Below are 18,251 nucleotides of genomic sequence, written 5' to 3'. Positions count from 1 at the left end.
GCGAGATTCCTTGAGATTAGCGAAGATGGAACACTCTATCTGTGACTGTAGAGACTTCTAAGACATAGATAACAAGGCTTTAGTAACCTCCTTATCAAAATCAGCAAAATGTTTCTAACTTGACTGTGAGCTTTATCTTCTCCAGGTATGTATTCAGAAAGTGAGGCATCAGCTGTTGTTGTGGTTGTAAAGTATATGTCGTCATCACCCTCTCAGTAGGGTAAGTTGGGTCTTTACCCTCAACTAGGGTGTAGTCTCAGAGCAGTACATGTTTCCGTGTAATGCATATGTGGCTAGTAACTGGCTTATCGATTGTATGCGCTACGAGGATTTTGCCAACTCTGACAGCATGCATGATAGATATCGATGACTACCAGGAAAGCACTGATCCTCATTGCAACGGTCCCCATGCCAGATCACAGAAATTCCCCATCGACGGAAACAAGTCTATTCTAACAGACATAGCCAAATAAACAGTGAGAAAGAACCAACAAACTCATTATATTGCTGTCGCCACCTGGGATTGAACCCAGGCCATCATGGTCAGAGAACCAGAACTCTAATAACTAGGCCGATGAGGGCGTGGGTTCAAACACCAGGGCCACTTGTCTTTTCTGGCTAACTATATGTGTTAGTTCAGCCGATTTACTACCAACTTCTTTACATGATATATGTAGTGCAGATCCGTCTCGGCCTTCCCATCTTTCTCCTCCACCACAGTCTAGTCTTTGTACTTGTGGTACGGTGCTGGACATGTTCAGAGATCACCTACTTGGCTGTAGTCAGAAGACCAACCTAATCATAAAACGCCATGATGCCCTCTGTGGCGTGATCTTTAACACGTTATTGGTGGGCAATTCGCGTTGTCGGCGTGAGCAGCATTGTTCAAGTGATTCGGGAAAAAGACCAGGTGAAATATTTCATCTTAACTTTCAATATGGTTTACAAGCATATTGCGATGTAACTGTGAGGATCTCGCTGCAGCCGTCATATTTACTGCAAGCAGCATGTTATGCAGGAGCAGCAGCAAAAGCTTGGGAAGATGAGAAAGTCTTACGGCATCAAATGATGGTATCTGCAACAGCAAGCATATTCAAACCACTTGTTGTTGAGTCTCTTGGTCTGTGAACGCCAAACAGTTTACGCACATTGAAAAGTACAGCAATCAAGACATCATTTCACAATGGACAAAATTCTAGTGAAACAATTACTAGTTTGCATGAACAACTTGCAGTTGCTTTGTGGTTATTTAATTCTAGACTGATTCTAGAGAGACTGGCGTTGTCCTGTAAGGACACGCTTTGAAAGAATAAAATATTGAATATATATATATATATATATATATATATATATATATATATATATATATAGACACTTACACAAACACATAATTAACAGCAACTGCCACTAAATATGATAAAATCTGCCACAAACCTGCAATATCTCTCTCATAGAAGGAAGAGCATTGAGGGCTGCTACTAACCTGTCATAATCCTTTTTCTAAAAACAGGAACAATGTTCTGTGTTAGCAATATTAGAAAAATGTACATCTTGCAGTAGTAAAATAAGCAAACCTGTGGATGAAAGGCGAATTCCTTTGGATTACGAGGGTTCACAACTGTTGGAAATGGATCAAAGATAATAGCCTTACGATTACTTTCAACTGCAGCTGATGCCATAGCAACCAGCAAGTCAACTACCTACACAAAACAACCAGATCTAATTAGAACCAGAAAAATTAAACTAAACGTGATCGATGCTCAGTGACATATTTGCTAAACCATAAGCATGGTCAACAGTTTGAGAACAAACAGAACATAATTATGCAATATATTGCAATTATATAATATATATATATATATATAACATTCTGAAAGCATAAAGAAAGTAGTTTGTAAAAAAAATTGATTCTTGAAGGCGGTGTTATATCATGTGTACAGTTACTTCTTCACCTAGGAGTCTTGTTGGACCAGTATGGTATAAACAAAGTTGTTATGAATAAATTTGATTCTTGGAGGCAGTGTTATAGTGTGTGAACAATTACTTCTTCACTTAGGAGTCTTGTTGGATCAGTGTGGTAAAGATGAAATATCTGTAAAGAACAGAATTCGGAAATGTTTTGGAGCGGTTAATGCTGTAGCAACTCGTTTGGTGTCATCAGCTGTGGTGTGGAATAATATCATGGAATTGCAGTTGTTCCCGATACTGAAAGATAGCCATTTGTGGAATGTGAGTAGATCTAGCATGGCAAATTTGATCAATCAAGCATATAAAAGAGGAATAAGAAGTAGTCTTGGTATGAAGGGGAGAGATTGTATTAGTTTAAGACTGGGTGATTTATTTACTTAATTGTTCGAGAAGACAATTAAGCAACAGACATTGTACATGAAAAGGGCATTGCACTTAGCAAATAGTGTGGTGAGGGGAAACTCGTGGATGGCAATCAGAGAAAGAAGGCCTGTATGAGCAAATACCTTGTTTGCATGGCTATACAGACACTTGAAGGAAGGAATAACTTAGTTCTTTTACTATATATACCTTAATTGCTTTTCTATTTGTGTATTAGTTAGTCTGTAGTTACTGTGTTAGTGTCTTTGTTTTTTGCTCCCGTTTTTTTGTTTGCCCCTTGAGGAAACTGCAGTATTAGTGCAAAGAAAAATGCATTATTATTATTATTATTATTATTATTACTATTATTGTATTATTAAATGCCCCAGCTGCCTGTGCAGACAGAGGTGTCTACAGGGAGATCTAGGATTTGCAACAGGGGGTTTTCTCCAGTGAAGCAAATGAGCACGGTCAGACACATCTGTGACATAAACATATGAAAGACCATCAGGAGGCCACAAACGCTAATGTTACACATGTGCTTAAAAATGTAATTGTGACCACAAGCATGTTCTCAAACATTTCTGCCACAAGTACGAAACATTTAGTCCTCGTTAAACAATGGGCTGGAGTGAACTATGTGACAGAGGCTGAACAATGAATGTGCATAAATGCAAGGGCCATTAGACGGTCAGAAACCATTGAAGACCTCAGAGAGATATTGAGCCGCTTCAGAACACTGTTGCTTCTTTCATTTTTCTCAGCTTACGTTACTGGGGGGAAACCAGTAATCAAGAAAGTGTGAATATTAGGAATAACGTCCCTGCCGCAGTTCTTTGAACCTTCAAAAGCAGTCAGCTTTGCCTCCTGTATTGCCCACTTCCTCTTCCATTTCTAATAATCAGTGTCCATGCAGTGTGCTAAGACTCTGTGTCTCACCAACAACAACCTACAGTTCACTAATAAGCAATGAAAAAAAGAATGACTACAGTAATATTCTATTGGTGATTCAATTTAAAAAATTGTCACAGTGCATGCTGCTAGTGTGAAGCAGTTTGTGGGACTTCGGCCTCGGTGCCGACAGTGCATGTCAGCAAGACCTACACTTTGTAGATAGCAAGCATGATTTCCAATCTCTTACCTTCTTATACAAGATCATCAATGGTGGACTCTACTAAGCTGTAGGCCTTTATGATGTCATTGGGTTTATGCTACTTAGCGGTTTTACAAATGCTAAGGCATTTGAGGCACACACAAGAGGAACCCCACACTCAAAAGTATGTACAAGGCGTGAATCTAGCTCCGTTCGCCATACTTCTCCTTGTTGGCATGCTCATGCAGTACGATGTCGACAGCTTCCACCATTGATGGATCTAACTCACTGAACACTTCATGATGTTGAATCCAACAGCTTTGAGAAGTTCCATAGCTTTGTTTTGAGACTCTTGATCGTTCACTTTCATGACCTGCTCCAAAGTCGCCACTGATTTAGTAAATAGTTGAAAAAGTTGGCAGTCTTCTTGATATTACAAGGATGTTTGGATGACTGGTACACTGCATGCCTTGTTTACATCATGTTTATTGTACTTGATCCTTTCAGAACCACTACTCTTGCCAGTTTCTGTCTCAAGAGCTTTTCTTTGTCTTCCAGCATGACAAATAATGCTACGAAATCTACCGATCCCAGTTCCATGAAACCTCCTAAACTCTCTCTAAATCCGCTACTGCTCTATCAGCTAACAAAGGACAGCTTCGAACTTCCCAACTATTGTTTGTTTCCTTTATGTAGAAACAAACCCTATGCTGAACCTTTGCAATCAGAGCAGCCTAAAAAGACCTAACACTACAAGACTTCTTTGGGTGTGTGATAATGTGATAACGAAGCAAGGCTAATGATCGACATCTACAGTGCTTTACACTCACACCTAAGTGACATTCTGTAGCCAGGCTAACACCTAGCAAACAGCACTCTGAAAACAGTAAAAGCAGTAGAGCATTTTTTCAGGCAAGGAGTTAAGTTCTTGTTTGTCAAGTTGCTTGCTGTTCAATTTGAAAGCCTAGATATACTGTTTATACAGTCATTTGGATGTCTGTACAGTGCAGTGTTCACCCAAGAAAATGGTTTGCCATTCAATAGCAAAATGAGTGTGGCAACACCTTTACTGGAAGTTGCAGGTCAAATGGAAGTAATCCAAAAGTACTTTTGGATGGCAGATTCCATTTGAAAGGCAAATAACTCATCTGGGTGTTGCTATGGATATGCATGGACGGAGTGAACCAGCTGTACAAGCAAGGACGAGAAAATTCTATGGAAGTGTGAATGGAGTAGTAGGCAAACTTGGATGTGTATGCAGGAACAAAAATTCGGATTAGAATTGTAGAGATACAACCATTCCCAATCCTTTCGCATGGATGCCATCTTTGGGACTTGGAGAGAACATCAGTAGCGAACATATTAAATACAGCTTTTAGAAGATGAATTAGACGTAGATTGGGACTCAGGTAAAGTGAGTGCCACAACACTCTGTGAATAGCATAGTTAGTGGAATAAGAACGCTTCCTATACCATAGACTGTATTTTAGTGTCATAGATAGGTTTGTCTTTTTCTTGACGTTGTAGTGAGTGTCTTGTACGTCTGTACTTTTTCTTCTATTTTTACATTGCCCCTAGAGGGAACTACAACATTATGTCAGTGCAAATCAAATATATCATTTACCTATATTGCTTTGTCATGGGAATACCTGGTGTAAATACCACAACAAAATTAATCATTTATGGTATTACTTGTGCACAGGACAACTACCTTGCAATACAACTAAAATAATTAATATTTAGCACGTTAGTGCCAGCAGGTCATTCACTATACACAAATAACACACATGTCCTGTATAGTATGCACACCATATTCATGTTTTCATTTTATCACACAGTGGTAAATAACACTGAATTGGTCCACCAACCTCAGCACCAGTAGCAATATCATCAGCAGCATCTGCCATAACACCTAGTTGTTGATACCCAAAGACACATAGCTCTCGAGAGCAAACCGAAGGCTGTATTTGTAAACCATCCTTGTGTCAAACTGTCAACAGTTAACGACAAATAAATACCTTCAGCATTGCACCATTTTTGAAAACATGGGGCTCATCACATATTACACAGAATTCATTCAGAGTCGGTATTCTTTGCAGCAAATACGTAGCCATCTGCACAACATTGAATAATAGTGTATTGCAGGTAAATAACACTACATTCTGTAAGCAAGTATAGTTTAGAGACTGCTAGTAAGTGTATAAATGAAATACACCCCGCTCCGCCCACGAGTTGGCACGAGGTCGAAGCCCGAGTGGCAACGAGCTGGGTTTATTACACACTTGCCAGAAGGTCTATAACCAACTTGTAGCACTCAGCTGAGACGTTGTGCCAATCAGTGTCCAGTATTCGCTCGCTACATATATTGACCGGTCAATAACCACAAGCCCCATTGACTGGTCAATATGTAGCGGAAGTGGGATATGTCACTTCTTCTAAGCGAATACTGGACACTGATTGGCGTAGACGAAGACAGGATGCTACAATGCACTTTATTATCTGGCATACAATACAATAATGGAAGCAAGTGAACAGTCCAGAAAGATGACTGTAAAGTACCCAGCCAATGCTTTAACGGTTTCTATAAACTTGTGCAAAAATTTATGATACACAATAACAACTAGAACAGCCACAATAAACAAAATTGTCATGTATCAAACATAACAAAATAACTACATAGCAGCACATTTAAAGCCACCATTTCTATTAAAATTTATGTAGTGATTCTATCTGACTAGTAACCTGTTATTTAATGAGTTGTGTAAGTAACATCCATAATAGGTATGAAATATATCATAACTACAATTTCCTTGCTCCATATTCTCCATTCTGTATTTCTTCGATTAAATACCTCGACGTTTCTTTTAGCAAGGGTTTAAGCTGTGGTGTAACGATGACGGCATTTATTTATTAAATGCTTTCTGTCCGTGCTTTTGGAGTGTGTACGTGTGTATGAAGAGTGTGCGTGTACACATGGACACATTGTAGGTTTTACACCTTTTTTAACAACATTTACCATACTAGTATGCATTTCACACTGTAAGATGTCATGCGGTTCAACAGAATCCAGATAGTCTAAAGTGTTTGCCTCACGTATGCCTCCAAAGAAGTCGCATAATTTTTCTTCAAACTTTGAGCTTGATCTATTGGAATTCATTGAAATGCAACGTTTATTTGAGAGCGGCGTTTATATTTTATCTGTACTCTCAGCTGCAGCATTTAAACAAGGGCGCGTTTAATCAAAGAATACGGTATTCTACTGTCAATCAAACAACAAAACAGAAATTAATCTAAAATCCAGCATAATTATATTAACATTACCCAAGCAGGGCAGTAATCACCATAGAAACACATGATGTAAAACATTAAAATGTTATTGTATTATTGAGTCAGCTAAACAGCTGCTGCAGTATAGAAAGAGCTAGAGCATACAATAGCACCAGAATTTGTCTAGTCTCTAGAAGTGTTGAACATTGCATCTGTGACATACATTGTCTAGCAATGCTGTAAGATAAGTTAACTAATGATGAAAATTTCTTTGGAGTTTTCCTTACATAGTATATTAATTACATTTTGGCGATTTCATATCCTGGACTATGGATATTTGCCATTATACTCTAGCCATCGTTTTAAGTACTTTCTTATTTAAAACTAGAGAATTTAAAGCGGTGAAAAGCATGTGTAGGACCATTTTCAACAGCCATTCACATTACTCTCTGTGTCTCCAGATAGCTGTTGTAAGTCAATGGCCTTACTTATAAATGTGTACAATTTCTTGATATACCCTCTATATTACCTCACTGCTGGTAGAATAGGTAAACAAAATAGGTCAGTTTGAATTTTTGTCTGGGCTCATCTTCTTGAGGTACAGGTACATTGTCGTGATTCACAAGCTCATTGTGTTCATACACAAAAATGTTGGCAAACTTTATGTTAGCAGTAATTCGTAAAAATTGCCTATTGTAAAAATTGCCTATTTGCCAAAAAAATTCCCTACCAATCGATCATCCTATACAGTAAAATCTAAAATCCAAGTAGCTTATAGACATCCAGTTCATATAACGGTACGCAAAATTCAAAAACAAAGAATCTATATCAACATGCAGTTTCATTACCACTCTTAGGTGGTTACCATCAGAAAACAAAAGATTCTGTTTTGCACAAACTTCTCAACTAAAGCACTTGCTATGACATAAATAACTATAAAATTAACAGTAAAGTTGCAAATCAAATTAATATTAAAAATTAAGATGATGTTACGCAGAAGTATATTCAATTTTACTTCTATGAAGCGTTGAGCTCATCGGCAGCAGCTTTTGTAGGTAGCTGCAACTCTATTAGACATTTGATGCAGTCATTTTGAGTCAGTCTAACATGTCAACATCTAAAATGAATCAGGTCCAGTTGGAGTCAGAGTCCAAGATTTTTGGGAGGATGAAGAACACGCTCATCTACTCAAACAACTAGGCGATCGCCCTCTGTCGTGTAATCTCAGAACATCACTACAACACGACATTAGATCTATATCAACTCCATTTTAGCCTCATCCTTGAGAGGTTATTAGTCTTCGGGATAGAGCAAGATTAAACACCATTGCCACTACTCATGCTGGTGCTTGGTTGTGAGCATTGCCAAACCCAAACCTAGGCCTTGCCATGTCACCACATGAATTCATGATTGCAATACAGATTTGGCTAGGAATCCCTCTATTCCCTTTCCCACCATTGTCATTGAAGTGTCTGTGGTCAAGTTCTTGACCCTTTTGACGATCATTTGGTTAGCTGCAGTCACGGTCCTCTCCCGATCGAACGCCACGATGCCCTTTGCAAAGTGATTTACCATGCTCTCCTAACAGACAAAAAGCATGCAAAAAGGGAACAACTTTGTTCTGGCTATGACAGCAATCGTCCTGGTGACATATTTCATCCTGATTTTCTTCTGGGTCGCCCTGGCTTCTTCAATGTAACAGTAGCCAACAGCCTGCAGCCTTCATTCATTATTAAAGCTGCCAGCAATGCAGGAGCTGCAGAAGCTTGCAAAGACTTTCGCAGAGTTACAGCAGCTAGTGGTATATTTTATCCACTTGCTGTGGAAACTCTTGGTCTCTGGACTCCCTACAGTCTCAAGATCTTACGCTCTATAGCTTCAAGAATTTCTGCAATGAGTCACATGAAGTTTTCAAAGTCTTTAAACAACTTATTACAACAATTACCTGTGAAATTATGGTCATATAATGCTAGATTGGTTTTACAATGTTTGAATTTAGAGATAGAGGATGTACGTAGTTGGGACATGCTTACTTGAGTTGTTGGGGATGTTGGAGTGGGGAGTGTTCATGTATACAATTTACTTCTATATATTTTTAGAATATGTAGATCACAGAAAATAATCAAAGCGCAAAAACACCAACACAGCAGCCTGCAATTCATTCCTATCAATAAGACTGCAAGAACCAAGAAGACTTTACATAGTGCAAAATGCAATTGATAGTGCCATCTAAAATCAGTGAAAAACAGTTAACATTCCTATTCAAAAGAATCCGCCAGCCGCTCAACAAAAATTGGTGAAAAACCAAAACAGATGTGTCCTTTATTATTGACCACTCTTATCTAGTTTTACACTTCACATACATTACAGTAGTGTGCTATAACTCGTATTCTCCTTACTTGCTTTAACTTTACATAATTTTAAGAAGAGGAAACTTGGCTCACTTATGCAAAGCAGAACATCTGTTCCAGCCAGTGGCAAGAATGGTTACTTGATACTCTTCCCCCCCCACATCCTTTTACCACTTCCAGATTATACAGAGTAAACGTACCTCTACTTCTCAATGCCAAATAAAAATAATATATTTCACTTCGTACCAGCAGGTACAGCCTCTCACAAATGAGAGAAATATACATACAAACACACACATACACATAGACACCTCAAAAACAAACACACAGCTAAGAATATAACAGAGAACGTAATTCCTTCAGCGAGATGGAATTACGTCAATAAATTATGTCATTTATTGTTAAATAATGTCAATAAATGATTGCCATAACAACTATTCAAAAATTCAAATAAGAACAACAATCTAATATGCATTACTTGAACTAAGAAGCCATGCTCGAAAGAAGGCAATGCTTTAGGATTCCTCCCACTCTAAGCAGACAAAGAATAGAATATCAACAAACATGGTTCCTAATAGTCAACTGACTGTTGCCATCCCAGACACAAGATCAAGTGCCACTTCATCTCTTTCTGATACTCTTCTTGTCATAAAATCTACTGTAATAGCACCTGGTTGTGTGGGATTGCACCTATATTCAAAGTAAAACAACCTCAGAACACATACAAATCATCATATAGACAACTATGCATAGTCAAGCTTTGTCAAACATTACTTTGCACATCAATCTATTCACAAATATCAACACTATGTATCAACTAATATGTAATTAGTCATTTTAAAGAGCTTCCTGCACTTTAATCCATTTGTGGTAAACATCTATACAATATTACATACATACATACCAACAAATGATTAGAAACAAACAATAATAACAATAATAATAATAAAGTCACTGCCGCGGCTTAGTGGTTAGCGACAATGACTATCACTCCATGGTTTCGGGGTTCAAACCCCAGTGACGACAGCAAATTATGAAACTTGTCTGTCTTTCTGTGTCATGTTTCTCTAGCTTTGTCCACAAGACTATGACGTTCAGCGCAGTCCTGGTCGTCATTGATATCCACTAGGCATGCTGTATCAAGTTCACGGTCACCGTAATGTCTGCAATCTATATCGAATTGGTTAGTCATTGACCACTGTGTGGGCTACACAGAAACATGTACCCTGCTGAGCTCACCTGGCAGAATGAAGGCAGCACAGATGGGCTAAAACCCCACTTGCCCATCATGGAGGGGCATAACGACATAAGATTTTATTGTACTACAACTTGTAGAGTCTATAGAAAATATCATAGAATTTTCCTCCATTAAAGATGACCAGCTAGGGCACTGCCATAAATGTGATCTGATTCAGAATGATTGGCTTTAAACCAGCCTAGCTACAAGAGAAACTACATGATTGCAGAACTTGGTAGATGCAATAACAGATTTAACAGAGGAAACTATAAATCTCTACTGTATTTGACAAATAATGATATTTGACATAATGATTGTGCTCTATTTTCAGTGCAGAAAATTGAGACAGAATTTATAAATATGCTTCCTTGTCTAATGCATCAGGAAATATCAGCCAATGCAAAAATAGTACAACCTCATGTATTGAGCTACTAGTAGTATAGTCTCTGACACTGTTTACAAGTTGGAGTATTTGTCTGCATTTAATCACAAACATCAATTAAATTAACAACTACTAGCTCTTTCTTTCTATCATACTGATCCAAGTCCATTGTTTTGTAGAGAGCATGTTAGCTTTCTTGATTATGATCTCCTACTGTATGCTGTCAGTAATCTATCAAGAAGGCCATTCACCAGAATGTTTGGATTCTTGACTAAAATTCATCAAAATTTACTGGATGAGCCCTGCAGAACTAAAAGATTATAGAAACGTTCTATAAGCAATATTAGTATCAAATCCACTTGCAAGCTATGCCACAGTGTAAAGGATTACTGCTCTGCATTGTCATAAAACATATTGTAGTACATAATGACAAACAAAATTATAGTAATTTGACAGCATTTGTACAAGCATGCACAAAAATTATAATTTCTATTAATTTCAAGTACCGGTTCTTGGCTCTGAAGCCCGATTTATACGACATTATGAGACCCGGGCCCGATCCTGGCCAAACCCAGGACCGTGTGTTTGCACGACAATTATTTGGGCCGAGGTGGGCCCCAGTCCCACGGACACGGCTCACTTTCGAATGCAGGGTTCCCCCCCCCCGCCCCGTCATGATATTGCTCCATCCATCACTTACTAGTGCACACATGCTGTTAATCATGGCAGAAGATCGTGAATTCATCTCACATGCTTTTCAAGTAATCTTAGTCATGCCATCCTGTTGGTTTGGCATGCTCTAATCATGAGTGCCGTCACCTCTTCGTCAGTTCGTAGTACACTTATGGTACGCTTCATACAAACCACATGATTGAGTCACACTTCAGACGTGTGAACACGAAACAGGGCCGGGCCCGGGACTACGGGCCAGGGTCGAGCCCGAAACGCAATTTAGCAAGTCCCGTGTAAACACGGCTTAAGTATCATACTGTAGATTTTGTTGAGACAGAAAGAAAGTTGTACTACACAGTACTACAAAACCTTTCTGGATTGGTTAGAAGAGCATTGAGAGCACTGCAAACATCTCCCTGTGTTCTCAGTGCTTGTGAAGCTGTTTCTACACTAAATCCCATCTCAGCTAGTTTTGCTATTGCCTCGTCACTTTGGCCATTTCTTCTCAACACATCCATATCAAACAGAGAAAGGCAATAATGAAACACTAAACCACAAAATAAAGTACCATTCTGACCCTGCAAATTCAGCTTGATCACAGGCATGACGTCCCTTTTCGACTGCAGATGATAAATCACAATTAAGATGCCTTAATTAATTACAGTGCAAACAAATTGAAAATTCACAAACAGATAGCCAACCTGCTTCTTTAACTGCCTCAGTTGACAAAGATTTCCATGACTTGCAAAGAAAGCCTTCTATGATCCTTGCAACAAACCAGCTTGATACAAACAGCTAAAGTTATATGCACAAAGCAAAACTTTTTTAGTTGACTTCCAAGTCCAAAAGGTTTATCTGAAACTTGAAAGACTTCAATTCTTGGTACTAAGATTAACAAATAAAGCAATTATTAGCTTGACTTAATACACTGAAACCAACAAACCTCCTGAATCCAAGTAGTGAGACATTGAAAGATGTACACGAACGACTACAGGTATATCCCGATTTACTTTCCACGCCTGGGCTATGTCTTCCTAAACAGTAACAATTATTATAGATAGTTCCCTTAATTAATCATGCTGGAGTAATCTGCATGCCTCCAAAATGTGCATGTCGATATTTAGTTCAACATCAATGTCATCTATTGAGCCAAGTTCTCTAAATTAGAACACAATTAACAGTCTAAAAGATTTCACAAGCATAGCTATATATATATATATATATATATATATATATATATATATATATATATATATGTATAGTCAACCTGAAAGTTAAAGAATCATCACCAAAGATCTCTTTAAACCGTTTCATATCTGCTTCCAACAATGGGCAGATAAACATGTCATCAGAAACATCACTCTACAAAGCAAAAAAGTAGATCATTTTTAACTTTCCAAGAGCAAGCAAATAGTACAACATACCTCATTATAATAGTTGTACTCATCTGACTGATCTGATATGACCGAAGCAAATGACTCCTAGGATATTGGCAATTGTTGCCATTGATTACATAATACCACATGCTACTTTAATGAAACAATTTCAATATTCATGCAGTTACACTTGACACTGGAGTATGTAATTATCCGACTTGTGTTTGCTCCTATATTAATACCACGACAGAAAAATATGCATACAACATGGTACATACCAAAAAAAACAATACTAAATTTACATTAACGAATGACATCCTTAGAAATATAGTTGCAGAAGTGGTAGCAAAGACAATACAATGTCATGATTCCATAAATATGTACAGCAGCATGCATGCTCCATAAAAGGACAACAGTTCAAACCTTACGAAACTGTTATAACTTTTTCAATATGCATAACTTGCTATAGGAGTCTCACTGATATAAAAGTGCACAAGAACCAACATTTAACAAATACTGAGCTGCTGCTTTATATTGTCCTTCTTTTGTTAGTCATCTAATAACAGTATAGAAAGACACCAGCAATTAATGAGATCTTCATGATTGCAGTTGCTTCTCAAGGCAGTTCACTTGATGATTCTAATTTTATCCAGCATCTTCAACATATTTTGAGCAACCCAAGTGCTGCCACTGTCATTATAAGTACAACTATTCTTATTACTATAACTATACATAAATAAAACAGGCTCATCTTGAGCTCTCTCCCTATGCCTTTTTCAAACAAATATACTAGCTGCTGTTCTTTCTACTTGACATAGTTGCTTTTTAAATTTCGGTTATTGTAGTAGTGTGTTGTTGGTATTGTAGTAGTTAAAGCTATGTCCATAAAATTATTGTGTTACCATAAAATCAATATAACTACACATATATGTGTCGACATGCTCCTCCATGATGGGCAAGTGCGGTCTTTAGTCCCATCTGGGTGCCCAACAACTCGGTAGGTGAGCCCAGCAAAGTACACGTTTCTGTGTAGTCCACACAGAAATCTATGACTAGTCAATTCAATATAGATTGCAGGCATTACAGTGACTGCAAACTCAGACAGCATGCCTAGTGGATATCAATGACCACCAGGAAAGCACTGAACGTCATCGTCAACGGAACATTCGCCAAACCACAGAGAAACTCCCCAATGACTAAATCGAGTCATAGATCTACACTCATGGACAAAGCAGGAGAAACATAAAAAAGAACATGACCAAAATGAGACATACTCTCATGGACAAAGCTAAAGAAACATGAGAAGTTTCATAATATACTATCGTCACTGGGGTTTGAACACCCAGACCATGGAGTGGTAGCCATTGTCACTAAACACTAAGCCATTACTGTTATTATTATTTGTGTCATTATGCCCCTCCATGATGGGCAAGTAGGGGTCTTTACCCCATCTAGGCACCCACCAACCTGGCAGGTGAACAAAGCAGGGAACATGTTTCTGTGCAGTCAACACACCGATCAATGGCTAGCAAATTCGATATAGATTGCAGGCATTATGGTGACTGCAAACTCGGGACAGCGCGGCTAGTGGAGATCAATGATCATTAGGAAAGCATTGAACATCATCATTAACGGACCGTTCACCAGACCACAGACACTCCCCAATGACTGAAACGAGATATAGTCTCATGGAAAAAAGTGGGAGAAACATGACAGAGAAAGACAGACAAGTTTTATAATTTCCTGTCGTCAGTGGGGTTTGAACCCCCAAACCATGCAGTGGTAGCCATTGTTGTTAACAACTAAGCCGCGATGGTGACTTATTATGTCGTCATTACCTCTAGGTAGAGTAAGTGGGGTCTTTACCGACAACTGGGCGCCTACCAACCAGGCAGGTAAGTCCAAGAGAGGTACATGTTTCCGTGTAATCCAGCTGGCATAGTAAGTGGCTTATCGATTATTGATTGCATGCGCTATGAGGATTTTGCCAGTTCTGAACAGTACGCACAGTAGATATCAACAACTACCAAGACAGCACTGATCCTCATTGCCAATGATCTCCACGCCAGATCACAGACACTCCCCATCGACGGAAACAAGTCTACTCTCACAGACATAACCAAATAGACAGTAAGAAAGAACCAACAGTCTCGTTTTATGCCCCTCCATGATGGGCAAGTAGAGTCTTTACCCCATCTAGGCACCCACCAACTCAACAGGTGAGCCCAGGAGGGTCTATAATTCTGTGTAGTCCACGTGTCGATTAATGACTAGCCAATTCAATATAGATTGGAAGTGTTACTGTGACTGCAAACTTGGACAGCACACCTAGTGAATATCAATGACCACCAGGAAAGTGCTGAACATCATAGTCTATGAACTGTTCACCAGACCAGAGAAACTCCCCAACAACTGAAACAAGTCGTAGTCTCATAGACAAAGATAGAGAAACATGAAAAAGAGAGAGTTTTTGAATTTACTGTTGTCGTTGGGGTTTGAACCTTCAAACCATGCAGTGGCAGCTATCGTCACTAACCACTAAGCCACGGCAGTGACTTATGTCATCATCACCATCTAGATAGGGTCAGTGGGGTCTTTGCCTTCAACTGGGTGCCCACCAACCCAACAGGTAAGTCCCAGAAAGATACATGTTTCAGTGTAATCCATATAGCACTAGTAACTGTCTTATCGATTATTGATTGTGTGGGCTACAAGGATTTCGCCAGCTTTGAACAGCATGCCCAGTAGATATCAACGACTACCAGACAAGCATTGATCCTCATTGCCAACAATCCCCACGCCACATTACAGAATCTTCCCATCGATGGAAACAAGTCTCCTCTCACAGCCATAGCCAAATAGACAGTGAGAAAGAACAGACTCGTTTCATTATATTGCTGTTGCCACCCGGGATTGGCTAGACCATCATGGTCAGAAAACCAGAATTCTAATCACTACACTATAGTGGCTACTATTATGTGTGTCGTTATGCCCCTCCATAATGGACAAGTGGGATCTTTACCCCCATCTGGGTGCCCACTAACCAGACAGGTGAGCCCAGCGGGGTACATGTTTCCGTGTAGTCCATACTGCGATCAATGACTAGCCAATTCGATATAGATTGCAGGCATTACGGTGACCGCAAACTCGTGGACAGCATGCCTAGTGGATATCAATGATCACCAGGAAAGCACTGAACGTCATCATCAACGGACCTTCACCAGACCACAGAAACTCCCCAACGACTGAAACGAGTCATAGTCTCATGAATAAAGCTAGACAAACATGAGAAAGAAAGACAGACAAGTTTCATAATTTACTATCATCACTGGGGTTTGAACCCCCAAACCATGGAGAGGTAGCCATTGTCGCTAACCACTGAGCCATGGCGGTGACATATGTGTCGTTATTCCCCTCCATAATGGGCAAGTGGGGTCTTTACCCCCATCTGGGCGCCCACCAACCCGGCAGGTGAGCCCAGCGGGGTACATGTTTCCGTGTAGTCCATACGACGATCAATGACTAGCCAATTCGATATAGATTGCAGGCATTACGGTGACCGCAAACTCGTGGACAGCATGCCTAGTGGATATCAATGATCACCAGGAAAGCACTGAACGTCATCATCAACGGACCTTCACCAGACCACAGAAACTCCCCAACGACTGAAACGAGTCATAGTCTCATGAATAAAGCTAGACAAACATGAGAAAGAAAGACAGACAAGTTTCATAATTTACTATCATCACTGGGGTTTGAACCCCCAAACCATGGAGAGGTAGCCATTGTCGCTAACCACTGAGCCATGGCGGTGACATATGTGTCGTTATTCCCCTCCATAATGGGCAAGTGGGGTCTTTACCCCCATCTGGGCGCCCACCAACCCGGCAGGTGAGCCCAGCGGGGTACATGTTTCCGTGTAGTCCATACGACGATCAATGACTAGCCAATTCGATATAGATTGCAGGCATTACGGTGACCGCGTACTCGATACAGCACGCCTAGTGGATATCAACGACCACCAGGAAAGCACTGAACGTCATCGTCAACGGACCGTTCGCCAGACCACAGAAACTCCCCAACGACTGAAACGAGTCATAGTCTCATGGATAAAGCTAGAGAAACATGAGAAAGAAAGACAGACAAGTTTCACAATTTACTGTCGTCACTGGGGTTTGAACCCCCAAACCATGGAGTGGTAGCCATTGTCGCTATATTATTATTATTATTATTATTATTATTATTATTATTATTATTATTAGAATAGTTATTAGTAATATTAGAAAGAGACAAGTATGGACAATGATAGAGATAGCTACTGAAACCACATCATTTCTAGTAATCTCTATAACAGCACATTTTAGAGCCATCATAAAGTCTAGAGACTACGTGTACCACAAGTAAGCAATACAGTTGAATTAAAAAATGGACCTAATGCTCCTGCTGAGGGCAACCAACTGCGTACTTGCATTTTTGGGACTGTTGGCTGATTGGCTTACATTGAGCATAAACTATCGACTCCCGGGAGCCGTTCATTAGAACAATATATGTCAGATACACTCCACGTGCTTTCAAACACTGATACAGATCGGTCACAAGATGCAATATTGGCAAGCACTGAGTGCACTTAGTGACATTGGAGGGTGGTCTGAAACCAGTCTTTCTCCGCCGAGAATTGTCAATTCGAGGAACGACGAGAGCAGAGTGAGACTGGGACAAGTCTAGTCCCAACTAGCTTGTCTTTCGTGTCTCCTCTCTCCCTCTCTTCCTCCTTTCTCTCCTCTCTCCTCCTCTTCTCTCTTCCTACCCTCCCTTTCTTTCCTCCATTCCCCATTATCTGAACAGTTCAAGTCTCCAGAAAGACTGTTGTGATACAAGAAGAGAAAGGCTAGTGCCTTGATCTTGCTTAGTCACACAAGTGACTGGTAAAAACAGCACCACACATTGCTTACTCCTTGATGGTCACACTATATTGCACAAGCATACTATGATACAGTCGGGTGTTACTTATCCACCGTTCACTTATCCCACATGCCCGTAATCAGACAGGTCAAGCTTGTCACGTGGGTGATCACGTGGCTGGTCAGCTGCATTCGTGTAGGTACATGTACATCTACGTGCATGTCAGTTGTTTCTTTATTCTACAACTCGTGATGGCTATTTGAGAAAATAGCGATATAGTGTTGACCAATATCATCTTGGATTATGCAACTCAACTGTATCCGGAGAAAGAGTTTACAAGGTGAGTACTTGGATATATGCAATTCACGAAATGAGAGAAAATCTTAACTAATTCTATATATAATGCCATGGGTGAAACAGTTCTAGCATTGGACAGCAATCGTGCAAGAGGATCAAGTTTCAAGTTTATCGTAGAACTGCGCCCACCTCTTCACCTCGACAAAGATATTGATTATAAATTGGCATTGATCTCCAGTGATATGTGGTATTTGTGGTATAAATAACGACAGACAACAATTGCCTCAGATACAATAATGGTACAAAGTGGGTTAGAGTTCAGGTACTACCGGGCGCTGACAACATC

The 18,251-nt window shown here is 39.6% G+C and overlaps 1 protein-coding gene across 1 annotated transcript; it reads right to left on the bottom strand.

Moving 5' to 3' along the window:
• Positions 1-925: 925 nt before the first annotated feature.
• LOC134191789 (protein mono-ADP-ribosyltransferase PARP8-like) lies at positions 926-17,540 on the bottom strand. Its single transcript, XM_062660412.1, has 16 exons — positions 17,439-17,540; positions 12,755-12,811; positions 12,598-12,692; positions 12,428-12,488; positions 12,274-12,364; positions 12,152-12,215; positions 12,032-12,096; positions 11,908-11,950; positions 11,700-11,831; positions 9,627-9,729; positions 9,518-9,571; positions 5,440-5,535; positions 5,290-5,382; positions 1,575-1,700; positions 1,435-1,500; positions 926-1,075 (listed from the first exon to the last, which is right to left on the bottom strand). The coding sequence occupies exons 1-16, from the start codon at positions 17,538-17,540 to the stop codon at positions 926-928; spliced, it is 1,398 nt and encodes a 465-aa protein (XP_062516396.1).
• Positions 17,541-18,251: the final 711 nt, after the last annotated feature.

This window comes from Corticium candelabrum, chromosome 16, assembly GCF_963422355.1.
Source record: "Corticium candelabrum chromosome 16, ooCorCand1.1, whole genome shotgun sequence".
Classification (NCBI taxonomy): Eukaryota; Metazoa; Porifera; class Homoscleromorpha; order Homosclerophorida; family Plakinidae; genus Corticium; species Corticium candelabrum.
This window is presented reverse-complemented; position numbering and strand designations above follow the sequence as displayed.